Source organism: Suricata suricatta, chromosome 14 (genome assembly GCF_006229205.1).
Source record: "Suricata suricatta isolate VVHF042 chromosome 14, meerkat_22Aug2017_6uvM2_HiC, whole genome shotgun sequence".
Taxonomy (NCBI): Eukaryota; Metazoa; Chordata; class Mammalia; order Carnivora; family Herpestidae; genus Suricata; species Suricata suricatta.
Genome location: NC_043713.1, coordinates 88,546,499 through 88,557,781, shown reverse-complemented (window position 1 = coordinate 88,557,781; position 11,283 = coordinate 88,546,499). Strand labels below are relative to the sequence as shown.

At 60.9% G+C, this 11,283-nt stretch overlaps 1 protein-coding gene across 4 annotated transcripts; it reads right to left on the bottom strand.

Moving 5' to 3' along the window:
* Positions 1–1,792: 1,792 nt before the first annotated feature.
* PUS1 (pseudouridine synthase 1) lies at positions 1,793–10,235 on the bottom strand. Of its 4 annotated transcripts, none has more exons than XM_029922656.1 (6): positions 10,184–10,235; positions 9,595–9,826; positions 8,603–8,740; positions 5,657–5,759; positions 3,158–3,849; positions 1,793–2,052 (listed from the first exon to the last, which is right to left on the bottom strand). In XM_029922656.1, exons 2-6 carry the CDS (start codon positions 9,814–9,816, stop codon positions 2,023–2,025), a joined length of 1,185 nt encoding a protein of 394 aa, XP_029778516.1. In that variant the 5' UTR covers positions 9,817–9,826; positions 10,184–10,235; the 3' UTR covers positions 1,793–2,022. The 4 variants fall into 4 exon arrangements, with proteins under 4 accessions (XP_029778516.1, XP_029778515.1, XP_029778513.1 ...); XM_029922655.1 differs by having other exon boundaries at positions 10,170–10,225; XM_029922653.1 differs by lacking the exon at positions 10,184–10,235 and adding an exon at positions 9,916–10,056.
* Positions 10,236–11,283: the final 1,048 nt, after the last annotated feature.

The following is an 11,283-nucleotide window of genomic DNA, read 5'->3' as shown; positions in this document are numbered from 1 at the left end:
CAGGGAAAGGAGGCGCAGTCTCTCGCCTGCCCACATCCTTGGGAGAACACGGTTTTCCTGCTCAAATCTGCATGTTGGCATCTGATACCCTGACTCAGCAGATTCTGACCTTAGTTTCTTGTGGCCTCACGCTCAGGAAGGATCATGCAACCCAGTCGAAGGCTAGCCTAAGGTCGGGCTCACTCCTCCAAGGTTCTGGAGGAGGGGGCCACTGTCGTGTGATATTGGCAGGGATCCAATTTCAAACCCTTCTATGGAGGGCAAGAGCTCTCAAAATCAAGTGGCCATCAGAAACCCCTCAGACCACTGGTTCTGCATCAGGGGCACCCACACATGTGGCCAAGGATGCTTGGGATGCCTGGCGGCAGGCTGGACACTGTGAACCACCTACCAGAGCGCCGCCAGCAAGGACCATGCACTTTCAGCAGTGCAAAGCCACACTGCACTGACAGGTGAGTTCAGTGTGCCTGGGAAGCCTCCATCAGTGTGAAGAGAGGGGTCAGACGGGCTCACACGTGCAGAGCTCTGGGAGAAGCCACAAGCAACTGTACGAGCTGAGGGTCTGTAGGGAGGCTCTGGGAATGAGGGACAGAAGGCAGCTTCTCCCTTTGGACTGCTACTCCTCGTGCACAGATTACCTCGAGTCCCATGCACCCATGAATCCTCCAAGGTGAGTTACAGGGGTCATCCGTTAATTACCTGAGTCACAACCGGAGTTATCTACTCTAGTGGTTTGATCTTCAAATCAAGACCTTGTGTCCTTTCACAGGAAAACCCAATGTCCCAGGAGTTACTTGGCTCACTTCTGCCCTCAGAGCGGACTCAAGAGCCCCATCATAGGGGACGTTAACGTGCCAAACACCAACCTCCAGATGTCTTCCAAACCCTTTTCCGGATGGCCCCTTCCGTTAATGGCCCCAGCTCACCAGTGCTCAACCTGAAGCCCACGTCAGCCCGCAACCCTCCCTCCAGTGCTCACCTCCACCTGCCTGGCAGCAGGAAGCCCAAACACTTTCCTGGCCCCCCCCACACCTCACTCACCCCCTGCACGTGGCCTCCCCCAGGTCACTGCTGGCATCCTCAACGGTCTTCCTGATCCAACTCAAACTAACCCACAAGAAGCCCTCAAGAACTTCTGCCCAGCCCCACGTGCACACAGGTGTGTCCATGCACACACCCCACACGTCATACGCATGCACGCATTACATGTGCACAGGACACTGTGCACAGACACAAGGGACAATCACGCTTGCATTGCACACACACCACATACACGCGCACACACAAAGCACACCACCCCGGCACACGAATTGTTCCAGACTTGCCAATCACCTGCCCATCACCTGATCCCCCTCTTCTTGCTAACAAGTCACTTGTGTTCTGTGCCATATTGCACACCACTTGGTCAAGTGCATCTCCCAGTGCCCCTTGCAGTTAGACAAGACCATGTGACCTGCCCATGACTTACAAGAGAAAGGGCTACTGGTGGGTCTTCCGTCAGGAAAGCTCCCCCAGGGGGCCACCCTGTCCCTCTTCCGTCCCACTCCTCCCAGCAGCAGCGTGGAGGGCATCGTGAGTGCAAACCGCCAGGTGGGCAGCTGCGGTGTCAGGCCGCCTGCCTGGCGTTTCTGGCGCGGCCACGCTGCCCAGCCCCAGCCCGAGGGCCCGACGGTGGTCCGCCCCGCCGCTAGCGCCACCTGTCCCTCACGGCATGAGGCACTGCCTCCCTCTCTGGACGCAGCACACACAGGAAAGACCAAGAAACATAAACATAAAAGAAGGGGGGACTTAGTCAAAGTTTGTACTTATTTAATAAGAAAACTGCTTCTTTAAAAAAATAGTGTCTTTCCGTGCTGAGGTGTGAGCGGTTACTGCACGAGCTGGAAACGGGGTGGCGGCAGGTCCTCCCGGTGACGGAACCCAGCGTGGCGCGGCTCTGCCTCGGGCCCCTGCGGCTGTGGGGCGGCGGGCGGCTCCTCCGTGTCGCGAGGGCGGCCCTGCACTGGGGGGCAGGCCGCCGCCTCAGTCGCTGTCGCCTGGGGGGCTGGGCGTCTGCAGAACGAGAGCAAAGGTGGGGGTGGGGGTGGGGGCTGTCCCCGGAGGGGGGGCGCTCGGCACCTGGGCCGACCCCGAGACCCCGCCTGCCCTGTCGTGGGGAAGAGTCTTCGCCAGGGCCCGGGGACAAGGGACAGACATGGCGTAAGGGCCACCCCGCAGCGGGCGAGCGCAGCCCCGGGACAGATCTGCGCATGCGCCGTCTGCCCGCCGGGGCTTGCGAGAATTCCAGGGGAAAATTCCTCTCAAAGTTCCGGAATGCCACTTTCTCTTGGAAAGCCTTGAATTATCCCGACGTGACCCTCCCTGACCACGCGCCCCCCCCCCACTCCCGAAGTGGCGCTTGCTGGTGGCAGTGGGAGGGAACAGGGGCGCCCCAGCCAGCCAGCGATCACGACCCCCATCCCCGCCCCCCACCGCCGCCACTCGTTGCCCGCCTGCACACCTGCTTCTCCACACCTGGGACCCCTGCCCTGCCTACCTCACCCGTGTACACGAGGTTACAGGTGGACCCAGACAGGATAGGAAACAATCTCTCGCTGCTCAGGGGGGTCTCTCTCCCCATCCCATCTCCCCGCCAACAGCGCTGCTGGGACCCCAGAGAACAGGAGCTCAGGAACCCCTCCTGCAGCGAGGAGAGGCCTGCAGCTTCACACCTTTTAGCTCCAAGGCCTTGAACAGATGCCCTCCTCCTAAGTGCAGCCCCCACCAAGCAGCCTCGGCCCTGGCAGGATCTAGCAGGTGGGGCCCACCCTCCAAAGCCTGTGTGACAGGAGACACGTGCTGAGCACCCTGCGGGGCTCGCCAGCCGCCTCGGTCTCACCAACGGAAGGCCGGCCACCGAGCACAGCCTTCATCCAAGGTCAGTAAGCACACAGTGGGGAGCAAGCACCAGGCAGCATTTTGGGGTCACCAGACCCCCACTTCAACGCCCTGGCCCTGCTGGTCTGCAGCCGTGACCCTGTGTGGGCCTCACTTGCTTGTCTGCACGGTGGACACAGGGACACGGGCGCAGAGCGGGCCAGCAGCTGGTCGAGCTCCCGAACGGGAAGACCCGTGGTGGCCCCGGGGCCCCGCCTCCAGCCCCTGGTCCCGGCCCCACCTTGGCGCCCAGGCCGGCTGCCGCGTGGGCCGTGGCGTCGAAGTCATGCACGGGCAGGGTGCTGAGCCACCGGGCCATGGACCCCTCCTGGCGCTCGGTGCTGACGATGGTGGGGTAGATGTGCTGCTCCTTGAAGGCTGCGGCACCCGCCTCCTCCCGCGTCCAGTCCAGCGGCTCGTGCAGCCCGTCGCTGCCGAAGCGCTGGTTGTACTTGTCGAAGTGCACGCGCTCCAGGACCAGGCCGAGCCCCGGCGCCTTGGGCACGTCCACCTTCGCCTCGCCCCAGCTGCGCTCCAGCAGGCTCTCGGGCGCGTAGCCCTTGACCACGGCCACCACCAGGCCGACCATCTTCCTGATCTGGTGCGTCATGAAGCTCTGGCCCTTCACCTTGATCACCGCGAACTCCATGCCCTCCCGCACGAACGGCTCCTCGCAGAACATGTCCAGGACGTAGCGGCGCGCGCTGGCCTCGCGCGGCCCCTTCTGCGAGGTGAAGTTGTGGAAGTTGTGCGTGCCCTTGTAGCGGGCCAGCAGCGCGTTCACCCGCCGCAGCGTGTCCGCGCTCAGCCGGTAGCTCTCGTCCTGCGCGTCGCGGTCCTTGTGCGCAAAGGCGAACGTGGGCAGCATGTACAGGTAGGTCCTGGCGTCGCACTTGTTCTTGGAGTTGAAGCCACCTGTGACCCTCTTCAGTCCTTGAGGGGAGAAGGGGCAGATGAGGACGTTCCCGCCGAAGAGCACCCAGACCGGACGCGGCCCGCCTTCCACGTACAAGCCTGCCCGCCTGGCGCCAAGCTCAGGGCGCCCCCGCCCCCCCCACACGGGAAGCACGGGCGGTGTTAGAACCCCAGGCTCGCCAAGGCGCAGGGGGCTCACTCCACAGGACTCGCGACACTGCGGTCAGGAAGCGTGGCGCGGCCCGAACCACCCCTTACGAGCTACTTCACGTGAAGCCCAGAGGCCATAGCATGTCTAACAGCAAAACCAAAATAGCTGGAGAAAATTTTGAAAGTCTAATCACAGAAAACGGATCCAGGATGTTCTGGGATGGGTGTGGGACGAATCGGCAGGCAGCCCCTGGAGAGGAGGGGGCGGGTCTGCAGGAGACGCCCGCCGGCGCGGGTAGGGGGCCGCCGCTGCTGAAGGCGTTCTCGGCCCTGTCTGCACGGGGGTTGCGTTTGCTCTAGGGGGATTTTAGTTACAATTCACAGTTGTCCACACCAAGCATCGCCAGGCCACGCCGTGCACGGGGCACACTGACCGCTGAGCTGACCGGGCCGGACGCTGTGCTGTTTTGGGCAGGTCTATGGAAGGTGCCACAGGGCCTCCCTCGGAAGCCTGCGGATCTCAACCCGGGCGGCCTGGCGAGGCCGGGCTCCACAAGGGGCCCCCACAGGGGTCTCCTGGGGGCGGAGTGCCTGCCCTGCACGACAGACAAGGGCCCCGCTTCCCTAGCACATTCAATGGCAGTGGGCACGGCGATCAACGGGCGCTGCCTGTGTCATGCCCAGAGTCCGGTTTGTGCCACACGCTCGCGGCAGCTTTGCCCGTGGCCGCCCAGGAGCCCAAGCGACTCACACTCGCCCACTGGACAGAGGCCAGCCGCGCTGCCGATTCCGCAGAATGAACTAGAGAAGCCCCAACTATCCCACGGCGGCAGGAAGCAGAGCGGTGGTGGCCGGCGGGGAAGGGGTGGGCGGCAGAGGGGTTCGGGTCTCAACCGAGAAGGTTCTGCAGACGTGAGGTATGTCAAAACCTCCTAATTGTACACGTAAACGTGCTGCTCACCACACGGCAACTGTACCTCCACCGGATGCCGGTGAGCTGGCTGTGCCCTGGGCAGCCGGCACATCTGAGCAGAGCCATCCACGCCCATCGGTGCCAAACCGAGGGGACGGACACGGAGACTCCACTGTGGCTTTCAGGCTCCATGACAAGGGGGCTGAGGGGATAGTAGCTTGAACACAGACGACACCACGGCCGCACGGCCTGGGCGCCAGCACGGGAAGCACGTGCAGCAGAGATCAAGGTCATGCGGCCACACGGCCAGGCCCTCGACAGAGTCTGCCAAGTGCCCCTCTCACCCCCAAAGCAACCACCAAAGAACCATAGCGAGTTACCACTGGCAGGGGAGCTAAGGAGATTGTTACTTAAGTGGAATTATGAAAAGTATTGATCCAAAAGAAGAAACAGACAAAAAGGGAAACACAGAACAGACAGGACAGAGAGAAACAGACGGCGAGCTCTCCCCCAACCATCCCAACGCCAGCGGAGACGTGAACATTGCGTTCCCGCCACTGAAGAGCAGAGAACTGGGCTGGAAATCCCATTTTCCGGGCTTATTATAAAAGAGAATAATCGCCCATTTAAACCTTCCAGAGCCTGGACCTGCACATCCAGCACTTCGTTAAAACAAGGCACGTGGAACAGCAAGTGAAGGGCTTGCCCTTCGGGGGGAGGGGAGAACTCCGGGGAGGCCCCCCGCCCGGCTGCAGCACGTACCCAGTATCCGGATGTGAGGCGGGAGGTGGCTGTTGATCTTCTCTAAAATGTCATCAATCAGCCACACCTTTAGGGACACGACCTGGCCCGCTGCGGACACGCCCTGCAGAGGAAACAGAAGGGTCAGGCGGCCATCGGAGGCTCTGCACACCCAGGGGCCGGCGCGGCACAGCTGATACAGCACGGACAACCTCCAGTCCCAAGACGCGCACCACGTAACACAAGGAGGAAGTGGAGTCCCTCGGCCGGGACTCTAAACTTGGGGGAAAAGAGAATGCAATTTAGTCGGGAGACCGCAAGGCAGGGCCAGGAAGAGCCGCCATCCGGCTCCAGGCACCCGCGGGCACCCGCGCTCCGGACACGCGGCCAGAGGGAGCCTCGCGCTCCGGCCAGGCCCACACCATCCGCCCGGATGACCGCCCGCTCCATGAGCTGGAGCCCCACGTCGGGCTCTGTGCTGACAGCTCGCAGCCTGGAGCTGCTTCCGATTCTGTCTCCCTCTCTCTGCCCCTCCCCCGTTCATGCACGCGCACTCTCTCAAAAATAAACATTAAAAAATTTTTAATAAATAAAGCCGAAAAAAGGAGGGGCACCCAGTTGGGTCAGCTGGAAGAACACGGGACTCGTGATCTTGGGGTCAGGAGTTCAAGCCCCAGATTAGAGGTAGAGATTGCTTTATTATTTTTTGTAATGTTTTATTTATTTTTGAGAGAGACAGAGGGGCGGAAAGAGAGGGAAACACAGAATCCAAAGCAGCTCCAGGGTCCGAGCTGTCAGCACAGAGCCCAATGGGGGGCTTGACCTCCAGAGCCACAAGATAATGACCTGAGCTGAAGTTGGCCGACCAACCGGCTGAACCACCCACGCACCCCAAGGTAGAGATTGCTTTAACATAAAATCTTACAATAAAATAGAATAAAATCTTAAAAAAAAAAAAAAAAAAGGAAGGGAACAAGGGACACCTGGGTGGCTCGGCCGGTTGAGCGCCTGACTTTGGCTCAGGTCAGGATCTCACAGTTTGAGTTCCAGCCCCGCGTTGGACCCTTGCTGTTAGCAGGGAGCCTGCTTGGGATCCTGTGTCTCCTCTTTCTGCCCCCCCCACCCACTCGGTTTACTCTCTCTCAAGAATAAACAAACATTAAAAAAAGGGGGGGGAAGAAAACAGATCGCACTGCTACATTTCTGTATCAGTCACATGCTGACATGAGAACCTTCTGGATGCACTGCTGGGGCAGGAGAGACTGCCAAGGGGTGTGGGCTCCCTTCCAGGGTGAGGAGTGTCCTCACAGCAGCTGCAGGGGTGTCCGCACTGCTGCAAACACACACGAGTCCACTGAATCACACGCTTCTGAGTGGCCAGACCGTAAGGAGTGAGCTGTGTCTCAACGAAGCTACTTAGTTAAGTATCTGAACTCCGGGGCGCCTGGACGGCTCACTCGGGTGAAGGTCTGACTCTTGATTTCAGGTCAGATCAGGATCTCAGGGTTCCTGGACGGGGCCCCACGTCAGGCTCTGTGCTGACGACGCAGACACTCTGCTTGGGTCTCTCTCCCTGCTCCGCCTCTGCTCGCACGCTCTCTCAAAACAAGTAAGGGTTTTTAAAATCTAAAAGAAAGTTAAAATCTGAAATAGAAACTAACAAAATGGCATCATTTACTCATCCCAGGGGCCGGAGGCGCAGGTGTTGGGATGTTAGTATCAGAAGTCTTACTTCTCCCATGTTGTGAGAGGAAGCACGCCAGGAGGAGGCACTAAGAACAGCAGAAATTACACACGACGCTCTGAGACGCTCTTTGTTAACACAAGCATCTGCTTCCTTCTGCCTTGAAAACAACCAGACAACCGCAAAGTGGAAACACTAAAAAGAAAAAAGGGATCCCAGGACCCTGAAACATTTCCACGTCACCTACAAGTGAACCCACGGCCCCATTTTCTTCTCCCATCTGTACAATGGCACCAGTTCTAGGGTCCTGGCCTGACGCACAAACCCGGGGGATCTGGGTACCTCGGGACCTGGACGTTATTCAGTGGCTCAGGACGCTGACCTGCTCCTGTCTCTCACATCCCAGTGACCTCAGGAGGCCTCTCAGGACCAGAGTTTCAGACGGGGCCAATGGCCTGGTGTGCACTGTGCATTTCACACCTACCAGAAGAGCGTAAGGCCTCTGCCCTCTGCCCTCCGCACCTGCCCCGCACCCCTCCACTCTCCTCAGGGAGCTCCTGCCCAGGCCCATCCCGTGCCAAGGAACACGACAGGACGAGACTGCCCAGCCAGCTGCTGTGCCAGCCATGACTGAGCCCAGGACAGACACGTGAGCCAATGAGACAGCAGAGTGGGACTCCCTCTCAGGACCGAGTGGACAGCCCTGGGCCACAGCCACCAAGACTCCACAGTCCACCAGATGTGGCCAGTGTGGGGATGAGCCGCAGGCACACGGCCCCCAACAGATGGTCAAGACACGTGCACACACGCACAACAAAAACCACGTTCTGTTGACTGTACTTATGTTGATCACATGTTGAAAAGGTCTCTTAGAAATACGGGACTAATAAAATCGACTATTAGATCCGTTTCCCCGGTTCCTTTCTCCTTCCAGAATATTTGATGTTCCGCTCCCAGGTGCACTGGCGAGCCCGACATGCCTGTATTGAAGGCAGTGGATGCTGTGGCCATCATGCCACCTCCAGGGGAGAGGAAGGGTTCACAGACAGAAGGCAAACCAAGCATGGGCCACAGGGAGCACCCAGGTCCAGCCACACCTGTGCTGGAAACGCCCCACAACTTCTTAGTTCTTCCCATCTCAGCGCCTTTGGTTTGTGCATCGGTCATTCACAGCTGAGAGTCTTGACAAGAGAAGCCGCAAAGGTGTGGCGTCAAGGACAAAGGCTGTCCAGAGCTTCAGGCGCTGCTCAAAGCTGCAGGAAAGGGGCAGAGAGGGCGCCTACCTTGTCCGTCCGGGCACACCGCTGGAAGGACATCTTCCTCATGTCCTCACCATGATTTTCAGGAATACAGCCCGACTGGACCAGAGCAGCCACCAAGTCGTCTTCGATGGTCTTGAACTGTGAGGACCCAACATTCCTCTGAAGAAAAGAGCAGAAAACCAATGTTTTGTTGTATGGAAACTAATTTGACAATAAACTACTTAAAAAAACAAAACAAAGAAAACCAATGTTTTTCACTCAGTTGCTGCCCACAGATGGGAGCCCCGGGCCCGGGGTGCTTGCTCTACGTGGGAGGCCTGTGTGCTGTGCCCACACCTGTGGCCCTGGGGACAGATCGCAGCTCCTCCCCACCCCATGGCAGGCAGGACAGTTACCGGAGGGTGCAGCCCCTCTCCTGGGGGAGACCCAGCTGTCCGAAGCAGCTGGCTGTCCGTGGACACCCTGTCTCATCCCCACAGGGAGACAGCCCCTGGACTCCCAGGGAGAAGCCCACCCCAGGACACTGCCAGCCAGGGCTGGACTTGGCATCCTTGGCTTCTCTTCAACCTTTGGTTCATGTGACCAGTCTGCACAACCTCTTGGGATTACTGCGTGCTGGGAAAGGACACCCACGACCCCGCCGAGCTTGCCCTAACCAGACCCCAGGGCCCGCAGGGTTCTATGACATCAATGAGGCGGCCACGCTGACTCCTCTCACAGAAGAGAGAATTCTGCTTGCCTACAGCCTCTGACCCTCAACGGATCTGACAAACACGACAGGTGAGTCTTCCAGCCCCCAGCACCGCGACTGCCTCCCACGGAGAGCTTCAATCAATCACTTGCGGAAAGGTTGGCGGCAGAGGGGGCCCCTTGGGCCACCTGGGGGGGCTTGTGGGACGGAGCAGGGCTCAGAGCTGCCTGGATTCCAATCTAAATTCTGCCCAAGGGGACTCGCCCGACCCGCCTAACTGTGCCCGGCACACGGCGGCCCCGCACACCCCGTGGCCCCTCACCTGCATGCCGTGGTAGCCCTTCCCGGAATAGCCCATGAGCAGCACGACCTTCCGCTTGGGCAGCTTCCTGTACTGGTCCGCGTCCGGGCCGCTCTTGAGCTTCTTCGCCCGCTGCTCCGTTTCCTCCCAGATCCTGGCCCCGCCCCGCCAGCCACTCCGAGCCTTCGTGTCGCGCTCCGGCCGGGCGCCCACGGGTGCGGCGGCCTCCACGTTCCCGGCCATGGGGGACAAGCTGCAGGGACACGGACGGCATGAGCGAGGCGGCCACGCGCGGCTGGGCGTGGGCTGGAGACCGGGCCCGGGCAAGCGCACCGTCATTACCGGAGCAGACGCGGTCCCAGGCTGGGGCTGCACGGTCCACAGGCTCTCCTCACGGCCCCGGCCGCCGCCCGCACGACTCGGATCGCCATGCGCGGCCGGTGACGGCGGGGGACGCGCGCTCGGCCTCGGCCCTCCCCGGGCCCTCCCCGTCCCGCCCCGCCCCGCCCGGTCCCCCGCCCCGCCCGGCCGGCTCTCCCTCCGGAGTCCGGGAGACCGCGGCGACTCTCGCCGGAACCAGAGGGACGCGCACCCACCCGGCCCCACTCACGACGCGGCGGATTGAGCCCGAGCGGGACCACGTGGACGAAGGCGGAAGTGCAACGCGCTCCGACGGCTGCCGCGCGCGGACAAAAGTTGTCTGGGCGGGGCTTAGGCCCGGGGGCGGGGCGAGGTTGGGGCCGGGGGCGGGGTGAAGCTCTGCGTGCGGCTGCTCCGTGCCAGCAGGTGCTGACAGGTGCTCCGATGGGCGGGCTCCGAGGCTCGGCTCCCGGTGGCGCCGCCGCCCTAGGGAGCCAGCGCCGCCAGCCCCGCGTTCCCGGGGACCCCAGGGAAAGACGTTGAGCCCCTGGCCTGGAGGCTCGCAGCAGCAGCCCCGGTGCGCAGGCCAGCGCCTCGTCTCTCGGACCCGCGGTGGCAGGAGTTTGCTCTGCCGCAGGGCGGGCTCTGGCACACGTGGGGGCACTTGGGGCACACTTGGGCAGCGCAGTCCTCGGGGAAACCTTGAGTAGAGCCCTGTGGGGACGGGGTGGGGGTAGGGGCGGGGGCGGAGGTGCCTCATCTCCTGTCGGGAGGGGTTGGGAGGCGGCAGGAAGCGCCTGCGCTGGGTCCGCGGGGAGACTGGCCAGGCGCTCAGTAGCTGTTTACTGAGTGGACCAGGAGCGCAGCGACAAAACCTCGGCCTCAGAAGCTCACGTTCTGGTGAGGACACGCACAGTGACACAACCAGCCGGCAAAATAAATAGAGCATCACAAAGTAAAAAGCGCCATGTGCAAAGCGAACTGTAAGAACCGGCCGCACATTCACAATGTGAGTGAACTTTAAAAACACTGCCCGCATTAAAAGAAACCGATGCCCAAGTCCTCCTGGTGTATGGCCCCGTCTACATGCAATGCCCACAACAGGCAGGCCCAGACACAAAGAGGCTTAGTGGCCGCTGACAAGGGTCTCCATGGACTACGCTCCACCCAGGCTCCTCTGAGCTTAAAGGGGAGGATGAGTTGAGGGGCGCCTGGGTGGCTCAGTTGGTTGAGGTTGGACTTTGGCCCAGGACATGATCTCACAGTTCCTGAGTCCGAGGCCCAAGTCGGGCTCTGTGCTGACAGCTCAGAGCCTGGAGCTGCTTCAGATTCTGTGTCTCCCTCTCTCTC